We start from the raw sequence: 14,850 nt of genomic DNA, 5'->3' as shown, positions 1-14,850 counted from the left end.
GCACCAACAGCTACTGCTGTAAAAAAAGTAGAAAAAAAAGGGGGCATAGAGACAGCAGAATTATAGTTCGCGGTGTTCGACGTCATTCATAGCCACTTTGGGACCACTTTTTGTGCACGGGTGGGACAGGATGCCAAACACACTGGTCGGAGACTCAATCCAGGCGCCATACAACGGGCAGACATCATGGACGAGCCCTGGCCCATCCTGAGAGGATTCCGTGCGCAGGTGGAGCTTGGCGACTGGGTCCCCTTTGTGGGCTTCCTGGAGGAGCTGGAGTTTGGGGGCCTGCCCCTGGGGCTGTGGAACTTCCTGGAGAAGGGCGGGGAGCTGATGGGCTGCGCCGAACGGGATGTCCTGGCACAGGTGCCGGGAGGGAGCGGCCTGCGCTTTGACGGGACGGGCTACGCCATCCTGTCCAAGGAGCGCAGGGACTTCAGCAGTGGCATCAGCATCAGCATGCAGTTCCGCACCTTCGCCAAGGAGGGCCTGCTCTTTCTCATACACAACGGGGTGAGCCTCATCAGCCTCTGTTTCTCGATGCGCTGCTTTCCTCTGTTTCACCTTTTCATGGACCACGGTGGATGCTACGAGCCGTTCCAGCCAATCCAATGCTATGAATTTATTGCGGGACAACGTGTCCCGCACATCGCTGCTCTCCAATTGAGGGCATGGAATTAACATTAGATCTGTAACTTGACAAGCTGTACAAAAGGGCAGCATTCGAAAACGGTCCTTCTCTGTTGCCTGTACATGAGCAGTTATGGGCGGGTATTGGAGAAGGACCACTTTCAAACGATGCCCTTTTTGTGAAAACTTCAGCACAAAGTTTATACTCACCTTAAAAGCCACAATATAATCACTTTCTACTGCAGACAATATGAATCCAATGTTTCACCAGTTCCATCACTTCTCTCTATATGGGCTAGGCTGGTAGCCTAGCAAGCACCGTCGAGCAAATGTGCCGCAGAAAGGTGCCAGGCATTTCAGGAAGCTTGACGACAAACTTGGATCTAGCAATGTTGGGCTGGAATGGCTCGTAGCTTCGTCTGCGGTTCATTACATGAGACGAAGTGGACCTAGTCCATGCACTGTCATACCAAGAGGTGCCAAAATGCCGGAGTTGATTCAGATGCGGCGATTCGGTGAGCAAGTTTGTCTGCTCCTTATGCGACGGTATAGTGGCATCGCGAAAGGATGCAATGTACTCAAACGTGGTGTCGTTTGCTAGTTGTAGCAAAGGCTGCCCCGCCTTTTCTATGGCTGTCAGAAGTCCGCCAGTTCCTTACAAAGGAGGTCTTGGCCCCTTGAGAAAGGGGAAACGAAATTGTTTGAAGGGTACATTGTTTTCGCAGACTAACAATTACCGGACTCGCTACAACAAACGAAGAACTTGCGGCCAACATAATGTTTGCTACTCACCCAAGAAAATGGCATCCGTGGGAATGGAGATTTGTTGCACACGTGATCACTTTGCCTCTTCCTTTTTTTTGGCGCTTGCTCATTCGCAGAGAGATGCGTTTTGGTCAACTCGTTCACCTTATTGTTGTCCAGTTGATTGTCGGTGCAGCTGACATGTATTTACACCCATGTCCAGGCCACCTTTCACATTGTCTGACCATGTTTCATATTGCCTAACCATGTCCGTAATGTCTTTCACATTACAGACATGGTTAGGCATGAGTACCAATTGCTGTACTACTTGACGGCAGGTGCACCGATGTATTGCGCTGGTCGATGAGTGGTGGACAAGCCTCAGACTACCAGGGGGCGATTTTAACCGCATGTCTTTTTTTTTGTTTTCTTCTGTTTCTTTGGGCTTGGTCCCACACTTTTCTGACATTGGCCCCGAGTCTTTATTTTCTGGTTTTGCACCTCTCAATCATGATGTTATTCGTGATGCTGTCATTTACGGGCTCAGTACCAGCTGGGGCTTGCAATATAATGTATCTGTGTCTCCTCATGTAATCATAAAAATGAAACCCAAGTTGTGACACTATGCCTAGCAGATAGAAAATTCTCTTGTGTCGCAAAATTGCAGCTGTGTAAACATTTGACATATTAAAACTTGCATCAGTAGCGCCTCTGTTATCGGGTACTAAGGTACACTGTGCAACACTGTTAGCACGAACCCAACTCCGGCACTTTTTCACAGTTTACTTCAAAGGGGTACTGGCGAGCACAAAGAATTACCACTTAGGTTAGCTCCCCAACTGAGCACTTTTCACCGCTATGGTAGTTTTTATGACAGTAATTCAATAATTAGACAAGAACAGAAAAAAATGGCCATGGCTTGTTTGCGCTTACAGTGTTGCAGAGCGTACATGCATGACCAAGCTTTCCAAAGGGTGAGAACAGTGGACACGAGTCAATCATGAGAGGAGCACGCACAACACCGTATGTGTGCCCCTCTCTTTCGTGGTCGTCTGCCGTGTGCACTGTTCTTGCCATTTGAAAGCGTTCCACCACCCAACCTAGGCTTCAGTCTTACGTTGCATAACTGTCGCAAGGTTAGAGTACCAGCTGTTTTGCCAACTGTAGCACTATGTTAGAGATTTTGTCGTGAAATTCTTGTCCTTCGTGCAGCCCAAGTTTATGGCACTGGAGCTACGCGATGGCCATGTAGTGTACAAGTTTGACCTGGGCAGCGGCACGACCGAGCTGAGATCGGACGCTGCCTACAACGATGGCATGTGGCACCAGCTGAGGGCGGCACAACTGCAGATGGATGCCGACCTGACGGTGAGGGCGGCTACGGGAACCTCTCGTAAACGCGGCTGTCGGGTATTCATTCTCTAGCCCAAGTACTGCCTCTACTTAAGATGTAGTGGCTTTAGGTTGCCACAAAGGCTAAGACTTCGAAAATCCAGAAATTATATTAAGGGGGACACTACTCTTTAAGGTAAGCAAAAATACACATAAAAAGCCCCTATTTTTAAATTGTGTTTTGGTTTACAGGCAAATTTCATTTTGTCCATTTGTATTTTCGAGAAATAAGTCTAGTTTATTGTTACGCATTATGAAAGAGGACGAATATGGGTCGGGGACTGTTTCTTGTTGTTATTTCACAAAATTTTCACACTCCTATTTTATGGAGGCTATGTCTCTAGTTGTATTTAACCAATCTTTGGTACACATACATCTGAATCATCCAATAAGGGGCATAAATATGTTAAATATGACGTAGGTATTCCTTTAGATGCCTCTAAAGGCTGAAGTAAAGTAGACAGTTGGGCGAGTTGGTAGTTATTGAACATAGTGACAGTTGCGCACACAGGGACAAGGACAGAGAAGAGGAACACGTAGAACACGTGCGCTTGTCTGTCGTCTATGTGTTCCTCTTCTCTGTCCTTGTCCCTGTGTGCGCAACTGTCACTATGTCCTCTAAAGGCCAGTTTGCGCATTGAGTGCAACACTAAATCAACATTAAGAACAGCAGTCATACAGCGCCGACTCGAATGGAACTTAGCACTCACGCATGAGCGCTGTCTCGGTCATTAATATAGCAGAAAGTCGGTGCTCCATCAGCAAGATCAGCGCCATTCCCGGTGCTGACTAATAGCACTGAGGTAGTGCTGGGGCGTTTGTGTAGGCTGGCGCCCTAACAACTCGTGTAAAATAAGTTCTCTAGACCTCCTGTTTACCAAGTTATGTTTATTATATGCTGTCCTGTATGGTGCCACTTTTGCAAAACAAACGTGCGAACAACAATGCATGAGCGTTCTCATCCTTGTTGTTGAGAAGGCACGGATGATGATGATCATGATCATGCCAAACTCTCCACAACCTTCTTTCATTTTCTCTATTGCTTATGTAGCACAGGCGAATCAAAGACCTCCTTGGTTGGTTTGCCAACGATTTCAAGCACACACTCGCAGTGTGCTTGAAACCCAGCGTGTGCAAAAACTAAAGTGGGCTGATCAGGCCAGCGAGTAGGGCATACTTAGATGCACGTGCCGGTGCTTCCGAAAGGATGGTCTCCTTCGCCTCCTTGGCTCACTTCTGACGGGTTCAGCAAGTTGGCGAGTGTCACGGTTGTCAGGGTTTGAGAATCGCCGATCTACGGCCTATACCAGTGTCGCCGTACGACAGTGGACCGACCTCATTCTGTCGAAACGTTAAACTTGCATTTGCCTTCCTCCAAGGGCAGTTCTGGGGTATGCATGTTTCTGCATTTGATGCAACCTTATTTTGGCAAACTCGGACTTGAGCTGAAGCTTGCCCGGGAAGAAGAGCAGTGCCTGCACGAGGGCCGTGTTCACGCCGTGACGCCTGCAGGTTGGCGGCAACGACTCGGTGACCGGCAGAGCCAGGGGTCAGGAGGAGGGCCTCGACTCGACGGACGACATCTTTGTGGGCGGACACCCCAGCTTCCACGGTCACGAGTGAGCCTGAGCATTTAAGGAGGGGGCACCTTTAGGGCTGGCTTCTAAGTCTGGAGCGGGAGTTCTCAAACTTTTCAACTTCGAAGAACCCTTGTCTACCTCGAATGGCAGCTGAGGAACCCCTGTCAGCCTCGGCATTGATGCAGTAAAACAGTGCAGAAAAACAGCGCAGAAGCCTGTAGATGCTTTACAGCAGCTTTTCATGGGTGCTGCCATCTTGGTATCACGCGACCCTTCTGCGATACCTGGCTTCTATTTACTCGCCCAGGCAATCATGCATTTTCTGCTGGAGCATTACTTTCGTGTCTTTTTTAATCTACATCGAATTTGCCTAATATTTTATGTGCTTCCAGTTAATAATTTAAGTTAATATTTGGACCTATCCAGTGCTTTTTTTTTATTTATCGAATGAAATTGAACTTTGGGTGGCGTCGACTAGGCTCAACAACACAAGAACCGGTGCACTGCGGGGAAGAACGGCCTGCAATGCTGTCTTTTGCGAATGTTGCTTCTCTGCAGTGCACTGGGGCTCAAAAAGAAGCGGGCTCAACAGGGCCAATATCCAAGTTTGAATTATCACGAGCCTACTGTTGCGCTTAAACTGAATGAAGGCTTTACTCTGGAGTAGGGACTGTTGAGCAAATTTGAGTGCCCAAGGAACTGCTAAGGGTACTCTGGGTAATTCCTAGGTTCGTACGAACCCAGTTTGAGAACCGATTATCTAGTCCGGGGGTCCCCAAATGTTTTGGCTAAGGGACTGGTTTAGGGATCTGTCGCAGTCTCAAGGGCCGGAAAAAGAAGAGTAATTACAAGAGGACAAAATTAATAAATATAAGTAGATAAGCATTTCAGCTGAGAAATTTTTTTTTAGAGTAAGTAGTAAAAAAAAAAGAACCCTAAGGTGGATGAATGCATATACTTGGAGACTTCGATTTGAAATTTAATAATTAGCTAATTATGACTCGACACAAAAAGTTTTGACCGAGGAAATTCGCAAGGTGTTAAATCAAAGCGCATGGGAAATTTAGCAAATTTACCCAGTGCAAAAGGCTAATGAGAATAATAAAACTGGTGCTGATAATATGCAGTGTTGTGCCAAAGGACACTAAGCACAATGTGCACGATGCAAGGGAATTTGACATAGTTGCTGAGACTCGAAGCAGGGGACTAAGAATGGTGACACTGGTGATGGCAATGTTCATAGAATATTACGGCCAGAGGACCCGCGTTACGATGCACTTTCTATTATTCTTTCTGCTACGTGCTGTTTCTTTATGCGCACTTCGGGTCTGCTGGAAGTGGGCCCAATATCTGAAAGGATAGAAGGAAAATATATGATTATGGCCAGCTGTTTTTGTACAAGTCACTTTGTCCCTTGTTGGGAATTAAACCAACAAACTCTCTCTCATTAGTCTGGTGCTCCGCTACCGAAGCGGCATGGCAATGCTTTACTTCAGCTGCTATATATGTACTCGCGTCGCTGGAAAACGTGAAGGCAAGGGAGAAGATCGGCTACAAAGACCTCAAAGACTAGCTTGAGTATAGAAAAAAAGGGGAAAATAAAAGCTTCTCGATACTTTTCTCAAAGTTGATTTGCTCAGAATGCGTCGTGTGTATTCGTACTGTGTGGCTGCGTATTCGTGCTGATTTCCGAATCGCGATCATCGTAATGTTTCTTCGTGCAGGTAAAAAAAAAGTAATTGTAAAACAAGTGCACAGAATGGCGCACTACTACTGGTACAGCTGGCTTAATTCGTAGCAGACTGAGGTGTTTCCGATATCGCTACTGTTTCGGCTTTGTGAGCGAGAGAATCCTTTAGTTCGGATTATAAGTCCAACCCCCTCCCCCCCGCAGCTTCTGATTCTCAAAAATGTAATAATGGGTCGAACTACAATCATGTAAATACGGTAGTGCGGGTTTGGAACATAGGTATGCATGAATGGATGGCTCGGACTTTGAAGAATGGTGCTTAAACTGGGGAACAGCTTACTTGAAGACAGGAAGGACTGAGGAATTTGGGGAACCCTCGAGGCTACACTGAGGCACCCAGTTTGAGAACCCGTGCTGCAGAAGCTATGTGCGAGCAGCGATGTAACGACAGTGGCAGCCGATGCGACTTCAGTTCGAGCCAAGGTGGAAGCGCTGACTCGGACGACCTCCCTCTTCGTAACAGGGAGGTGACGCGGGTGAACTTCGAGGGCTGCATTCAGGACCTTGAACTGGACACCCGGCTGCTGGACCTGCACAAGACCAAGGAAGCCCTGGCAGTTACTTCGGGGTGCCCCGCCATCGTGAGTGCGCCCATCACCACCTCTGGCACTGTCTTGTGCCAGAGGTGGTGATTTTCCATTTTCAAAAACTAAAAACAATAAAAAAAACTAGATCCCATTTGCATATGCAATCTAATCTAGTTTTCTATACGAATGCACGCACACGCTGCATACGTATTCTCAAATCGAGTCCTTTGACGAGCGAGTTGCCAGTGCAGTGTCTGGAACACATCTTCGACTGGTGCGTTTAGCACATCCTTCTTTCTGGTCCCTCAGTTTCCACCCGACGACGTCACGTCGTGTCGTCATGGCATGACGTCATGACGACATGCTGAAACTTTTATGCAGTGTCAAGCTCTCCAGCCTAACACTGCATGGAGACACTTGCATTCACTCCCGCTTTTTACCGCAACTGCTACGACCAACCACGAGGATCGCGACATTCGACAGCGTGACTCGTCGGCTCATAGGACGTAATTGGTTGCCGCTTCGCATCCACTTCCGACGTGCGCGCGACGTACAACGATAAACAGGGTGTTCGAAGATGCGATTGGGCACCACGGCAGGACAAGGTGTTAACGAAACTATGGTGCCCAAAACGCGTCCTCAATCAGACTGTTTAGCATCCTGTACCCTCCGTGCATCGAAAGTACTCCCGAAATGGCAACAAATCGTGCCCTGGGAGCTGACGCGTCGTGCTGTCGGTATTCGCAGTCTCGGCAGTTGGTCGTAAGGAGTACCATTGGAGCAGACGAGTGAATGTGGCGAGTCTTGCCATTGTCCCACATCCCGATTCCTGGCTGCTGATGCCTTCGTGAGCTGTCAGAATCTGCGTTCGCCATATCTACCTCGGCTACTGCGTCGCCACCAGGGTTGCAGCAGGCAACAGAATGGCATAAGTGTGTTTTCACCAATTGGACATCGAGGTACCACGAATGAGGATGCGGTAGACAAACCAGTTGGGGACATGTTTCGGGCACCAGGATGGGACTACTGTCTACGAGTCGGCGCCATAAAGCTGACGATACTCGTACAGTGTTACCAGTGCACTACAGTATCATCGTCGGTTGCATTACGCTGACCTCGCAGGTGGCTCGGCTGGTGTCCTTCTCGTCCCCCGGCTACCTGGCCATGCCGTTCCTGGACCTGTCCGAGGACAGCCAGCTGACCTTCAAGTTCCGCACCCAGCGTCCGGATGGCCTCATCTTCTACGCGTCCTCCCAGGACCACTCGAGCTTCCTGGCGGTGGGGCTCAGGGGGGGCCGCCTCTTCCTGCAGGCGCGCCCCGGCGGGGAGGTGCACACCGAGGCCAGCTACGACGACGGCCGCTGGCACTACGTCACGGCCAGCTTCTACTCGACGCGCCTCAGGCTGGACGTCGACGACGGGCTCGTGGTAAGGGCGGGGGCGGCCTCGTTTCTCTGCAAATGCCAGTGTCCGGGGTTCTCAAACTGTTGCCGAGGTGCTTAATGTCTGTTTGGCTTTTTACGGCGATGGCCATCGTGGCCTGAGGGCAGTGAGCGAGCAATGCTTCGGTAGCTGCTAGTCGGCGCAGCGGACGATCAAGATGGGCAACTTTGGGATGGCCTGACCATCGAACGATTGGAAACTTATCGGCAAATTCCACTCAATTATTTTTTTACTCGGTAAAGCTGCCGCAAGTTGTTCTTAACCGAGGGTTGTTTGATTTTATATATTTTTTTCTCGGAATGTTCCGCAGTGTTCTTGTGCACTTTCAAGGCAGCTGTCGCTTTTTTGGGGGCTCTTGCTTTTACCAAATTACTGCTTATATTGGAATATTTTTGCCGTCCCATTGACTTCGTTAGGATTAGCGAAACCGACAAGTCTCATTGCCCGCAAGTGTTTGGACCTTTCAAAGTCGATTGAATTGGACTCGCCAGCATCACAGCCATGCTGCAGTTTGACATCACCAAAACAAGTGGAGGAGATTCCTTCTGCAGTAGAATCTCGTGGATACAATCACGGTTCATCCGAATTTTGGGATGACGCGAATTTGTCAAAATCCCCGGCCAAAGTCCCTTAAGACTAATGTATTACGTTTTGGGTGGTTCATCGGGCCACGGTGGATCATACGAACAATGATCGACAACGTTTACACACCTTTTAGGGCGGCATCACTCGGCTCAAACAACCGCAGTCACCGTTTTTGCGTTATTTCTTTGCCGTTCTTTCTACATACGCGTTGCAATCATAATAACCGCGGCTGCGTTCCAAAACTCAAAAACATACCCACGTTCATTGTTGCTGCACTATCTGTTGTCACGTGATTTGAATTCGGTATGCTGGAGTAACTCGCACTTACCTACTCCAGGGTTGCTGCTTTATTTTTATTGTCGCATGATAACTGGTCTTAGCAACTCTCAGTCACTCGAGTGAACACCAGAGATGACATTCGAAATCGGCGTTGATGATGTGAACATCAACAAGCAAGCATCCTTTGTTTGCACACACATGTGCACGTCTGTAGAGCTCCGTGCGATTTTCACCGACGAATTTTCGGGAGGATATCCCTGATCCTGCCTCGTCTGTCCAGCGTGAGTTGCGACTTGATTTACTGTGTCTCGCAAGAGAAAATCGCTGTCCTTCAAAGAGAAGCTGGAAGTTCTGAGGAAAGTGGACGAGGACCCTAAAAGAAAACACGAGGATTCGGTAAAGGAGTTTTGGAACGTTTTTAGGTACACGTTCCAAAACTGTCCCCTGGGTGATATTGAAGAAAAGAAGACTCAGAAGAACATTACTGACTTCTTTGGCCGGGAGTGTGACGAATAAACGGCAAGTAGCCCCCGCTTTGCTTTCATGTACGTATAGCTCTTGTTTTTTGTTCATACGAATATTTTCCGCGATCCTGCAAGATTCGTATCATCGAGATTCTACTGTACATCGTACAGTCTAAGCTCATTATAACATAGCTGGTTACAACAGATATTTGGATATAACATACCGATTTGTGAGGTTCGGTTGGTTTTCCTCTATGCACCATTGACTCAACTTCATAGCTGCATACAACATACTCCTCTTACAACAGACCAAAATCTTGGTCAAAATCGAGGTCTGTTATAACGAGCTTGGACTGTATTTTGTGACTCGGAGACAGGCGACGACTGGACTATCTTCGAACTGAAGATTCTACTTTCGGAACACAGTGAGGAGAAGAGAGAACCGATTGGCAACTGCAGTCAACGTCGGTCCCTTGACGAACATTACTTTGTGCGTGTTTTGGCTGTGCAAAGTCTGCTGAGCGCCTCGTTGTGTCCCACCTGCTCGCAAAACGGAATCGAGCTGGCGGAAGATGGAATTGGAGCGAATCTGAAGTTCATTGTCATTTGTGGCTGTTGTGGGGAGATCGCGAAGGCACCGCGTTTGTGGGAATGATTTTGAAGCAAAAACTTACGGCTTGCCTCTGCATCTTCGTTTGGGACAGTGGTATTAGCTTAACAAAGCGAACCAACTTTTAGGGGCGAAGCTACTTAGGGTCTAGCTTTGTCCGGCGTCCTTGCTCACATCGATTGCCATCCTATCTGTCTTCCTAAAAAAAGAAAAATGTTTGTGCAGTCGACAGGATTCGAACCTGTGCGGGGAGACCCCAATGGATTTGTAGTCCATCGCCTTAACCACTCGGCCACGACTGCGGGACGAGTAGGGGGCTCTGAGATTTGGTAGTAACTCAAGAGCTGGGGATGTCATGGATGAAACGTTGCATGTAGCCGTTCAACATCTATACAGGAGAGGGCGCTGCGGTCAAATGCGTATATAATCGCGTTAAACTTTGCATGCATTGGCTCAATGTTTATAGAGGAGAGGGCGCTGCGGTCAAATGCTCAAATGCGTATATAACCACGTTCCATACCACACATTCTCTTTCTGACATGGATGAAAACGAATGAAAAGCTCGGCATGCTGCGGCTCAGTGTCTACGCGGACAGCAAGCTGCTCCGGAGACCAGGGCGCGAGGAGCTGCTGCAAAGCATCAAAAACGCCAAGCGGACCCAGATTTGAGAGCTCGGAAGCACCATCAGCACTACCTATAAACAAAATCAGTATCATCAGTATCACCAGAGCTTCGTCCCAATCAACATCATTCACCACGTGGAGATGCGGTCATCTCTTTTGGAGGCATTAATGCGCCGCAGTGCTGCTGTTGCATTTGCAGACGTACCACAAGCTGCAATAAGCGTGCATGATGCGTAGATGCAAGCGACGCGACGAAGGACGCCACGAAGGTTGTGAGGAAGGTGCCGAGGGAGGAGGCTCAAGATGAAGTACAGGACGTTGGAGGGGATGTTCTTGACATCTGTGTGAGTTACGGCAGCGCATGACAGAAGTGCAGCCACACGTCACACTTTGGGGTTAGTGCAGTCATCGAGCTCGAGACTGGCTTGGTAGTTGAATTCTCAATTAATTACTGCCATGGTTGTATCTTTGGTCGAGACATAAATTCAGATGGATACTAAGCTTGGATGGAGTCGCACAAGGGAGCCTGCCAGAAGAACTTTGAAGGCTCGTCCAATGCAATGGAAGTGGAGGCTGCTGGTGCCATCTTCAGCCGCTCAGTGGAGCCGTGCAAGATGCAGTATGTGACTGTGCTGAGCAACGGCTATAGTAAGGCTTTTAACCATGTTGCAGAAGGAATGCTGTCAATTACGTGGCAAAGTGAATGTACGCAGGGATGGGGAAGTTAAAGAAGACTAAGAAGGAGCTTGGTGGAAAAGGCAAGCTGACAATTGTGTAAAGAGGCTAACAAGCTTCTATGCAACTGCCTCAAAGAACGACGCTCTGGACATGGCAAAAATGTGGAAGGGGATGTTTGCAAGCTTGCTCCACTCCTACTTAACTGATGCCACGCCCTGACACCAGGCATGTCCTCGAGGCAAAGACTCCTGGGGTCACTTCAATCGTGACAAAGCTCCGGTAGTGGCAGGCAAGTCAAATGCAACACGTGCACCACACTAGTCATGATGTCATGACATCGCTCTGGTCACAATAAAAGATGCAGTGCAAAGTTTCAGCTCTGCACATCGATTGTGAAGAAATTCGCTGCATCTTTCATTAGGGCCAAATCCCCATTGTTTAGTCAATTTATTATTGGAAAAATAATGCAATGTCCAACCTTTTTTTTTGCTCAATACTTCATTATGAGTAGCTCTTCAGAGTGCTTATCATCAAGGCACTGATGGTATTTGCTCATGGTACAGCGTAGACCGCATATAACGTACGTCGCGGGAGTCGCGAAAATCCGCACTATAAGCGGTACCGCGTTATAGCCAAAACATCAATTTTTCAGGCCAAAATACATGCCATGAGACAACTTACCTTTGTAAAACAAATTTATTTTATATTAGATGAAAAATGAAGCTTAGTTTTAAGAAAGTCTTTATTTCACCGGACTAGTACACTTCTCTCTCACGTGTGTCACACATTTTGAAAGAAACGAGCGACTTTTGCCTGGCGCAGCCTTTAACGGCGTCGCGGGCTGTGGACGGACGTTGCTATAGCATTCTCCGGTGATGAAAACGCGTGAAAATTCGCATCCTTTATACGGAATGCGCCAGTAATACCTTCAAATTTAGAGCACAGGCATGAAATGCTCCAAATAAGAAATCCGGGCGATGTTCGAAAACACAAATGCAGGAGTCACCGCTGTAGTCGAAGTAAACGAACACGACGACACTGGCGTTTCTGCCGTCTTGAGAGTGCCTCCACGACATCGCCGCACGAGTAGGTGGATCTTCCCTTCTAGTACGTGCTGGGTTATCATAGTGACACACAGCGAAAATTCAGTCAAGGATAGCGCTTTTACGCGGAACGAACCACGTTGTCTACGTCGACGATCACAACCGACGCCATGTTTGCGGATAGAAGTAACTGGGCCGCGACTGGCATGCAACGCGCACGAACACTTCTCCTCAACCTGCGATTGGCCTGTCGTTGTGGTTGCGGAGGGACGCACGTATGTGAACGACATGTGCGTGCGTCCCTCCGTCGCTATGGCAACTGAAGCCTGTCTGTTTGTTTTTCACCGCTTCTTCGAGCACCCTCCTTGCCTCGCGAGTGCCGCGTGTTGTTGCGGCTCGCACCGTTATCTAGTGTCGCACAGGGAAGTGTGCTCTCTGCGTCGGTCAGTCGGCGCGGTCGCCGGGCTGTTCCGAAAACTGCACTATAACCGGTATTTCCCTTCGCGCCTGCATTTTAAGCGGTATGTAATTATATGGAGTTCAATGGGAGGCAAACCGGTGGTTTAAATAAGCCACGTTATACCCGGTCCTGCACTATAAGCGGTTACGTTGTAAGTGGTCTAAGTGGTAAGTGGAAAGAACAAGCATGTCCACCGCCGTCGACAAACATAAATTTGTGTTAAAACTAATAAATACCGCCTTGATTGGAAGGAACGTTCTGGAGGATTGAGACGTTTTTCCTGGGGTCATCAAGGTATCTAAAGTCTTTCGCCCTCACATAGGGCTTTCCTGATCTCGCTAAAGACGAGGAATCACGGTTTTAGAAGCTGCAGAAGCTGTGGAGGCGGTCTGCCCAAAATGAGCCCTGTTCCGCCTCGTTTCCTGTTTGGAACAGTACGATTTTCGGTTTTGCTAGTAGCTCGAAACACAAAAATGTGTCGCAAACTGTCGTCCTAAGGGCTCCTGAGTTACCCAGGAAGGGTGAGAAGAGAGAAAGAGATTGGACAATGGAGACAAACCCTTGGAATCTACAGGAAAAACGACTTGTTTTTCAATTTCAGTGACTTTTATGTACAATAAGCGAAAGGACCCCCTTCCCCCCTCTTAGAAGATGTTATATGGCAGTTTTATGTCATAAATCCCGACACCCTCACACCGGTACACTTTTGACTACAAATGCTACGAGATGCCTAAGCGGATGCCGATGTATTGTGATACAATTGAGACATCATTAAGCTATTTCGCTGCTGAGATACAAATTGATTTCTCGTATGTTTCTCGAACCAGAGATATGGATACTTAAAAGTATCTCCAAGATACTACCGCAATAAATTTCTATCGCGATGCTCTCCTACCCTGGTTGTGGCTAATGAAAATAGGTAAAGAGTGGATACACATAAAGGTGGCTGTTACTACCTGCAATAAGAGCTATAGCTGCGACTTCTTTGCACGCTGTAGTGAAAAGCTGCGAATTATTTTCGCGTGCCTACCGACGTTGACGGTCGTGATGTGCCGCTCTCCACTCCCCTTCGTCATCTGCTCTTCCGTCTCCCCTTTGCAGGTGCAGCGCAGCACGCAGGAGCGGGTGTACGTGCTCACCTCGAGCGCCCTGTACTTCGGGGGCCTGCCTGCGTCGCAGCAGCCCAGCGAGCCCCTGCCGCCGGCCTTTGTGGGCTGCCTGGGGGACGCCACGGTGCGGGGCACCCTGCAGAACTTTGCGGCGGCCACCGAGCACAGCAACGCCGTTCTGGCCTCCTGCCCCGCCAGCTACGACGAGGACTTGTCCACCGAGGAGACCCCACACATCTCCACGGGTAAGGAAGGAGTCAGAACTTCTAGGGCCTGTAGGATAGCCGAGGATCCCCTCCCTGTTTAGGCACTGACGTACTAAAGCAGTTCGAGAGCCTACGGAGCTATTAATACTACAGATTGGGCGAGTTGGTAAGGCATCATTATGAACCGGCACTCAGGTACGAAGCTAGCGACAATAATGTGCGCACTAGGGATTGTCTAGCTCGTACACGTGCGTTGATGAGGGATTTGGATCTTCTCAAATAGCACTCAAACTGGGAAAACACTTTGCTCAGGGGACGGTTGAGAAAACATAGAGGCTCGGGGACCCACGAGGGTACTTCAGGGAATACCCGTGCTCCTAGCAACCCGGTTGGAGAACCCGCGAAATAATCTATGTTCTGGAGCATGGGTTATCAAACTGTGTTCCAAGCATGGGTGTACGCAGAACTTTTGTAAGAGGGGGCAAACCTATTTTTTTTAAGGGCAAGAATGGGAAGGGGGAATGATCTCTTTTAATTCTTTAGGCGGTAGCAACTCTGGATTACACCACGGAGCAAAACCTTTGCTGTGGTATGCCACGATTCGTCAAATGCGGACCCTTATGTGTTTAGTAGTATAAGAGTCCTCTGGTAGTAATAATTTTGCTTTTGTCGATGAAAGTAAGAGTATCATAAGACTGTCAACCTTGGCGGTGTCAATTATACAAA

At 48.5% G+C, this 14,850-nt stretch overlaps 1 protein-coding gene and 1 non-coding gene across 3 annotated transcripts in view; one reads left to right on the top strand and one right to left on the bottom strand.

Moving 5' to 3' along the window:
* LOC8050777 (laminin subunit alpha) overlaps positions 1-14,850 on the top strand; it is a 161,967-nt gene that overhangs the window by 131,447 nt on the left and 15,670 nt on the right. For both annotated transcript variants that reach the window (XM_029975553.4, XM_029975546.4), the window contains 6 exons: positions 229-513; positions 2,587-2,742; positions 4,279-4,385; positions 6,560-6,677; positions 7,746-8,051; positions 13,911-14,163. In XM_029975553.4, the coding sequence (XP_029831413.2) occupies positions 229-513; positions 2,587-2,742; positions 4,279-4,385; positions 6,560-6,677; positions 7,746-8,051; positions 13,911-14,163 (1,225 nt within the window). The remainder of the gene's footprint in view (positions 1-228; positions 514-2,586; positions 2,743-4,278; positions 4,386-6,559; positions 6,678-7,745; positions 8,052-13,910; positions 14,164-14,850) is intronic.
* On the bottom strand, positions 10,225-10,306 carry Trnac-aca. Its single transcript has one exon. It is a non-coding gene; the product is annotated as a tRNA-Cys (tRNA).

Source organism: Ixodes scapularis, unplaced genomic scaffold, assembly GCF_016920785.2.
Source record: "Ixodes scapularis isolate PalLabHiFi unplaced genomic scaffold, ASM1692078v2 PGA_scaffold8__174_contigs__length_109621045, whole genome shotgun sequence".
NCBI lineage: Eukaryota > Metazoa > Arthropoda > Arachnida > Ixodida > Ixodidae > Ixodes > Ixodes scapularis.
The sequence above is the reverse complement of the archived record's forward strand: the minus strand, read 5'-3'. Positions and strand labels throughout refer to the sequence as shown.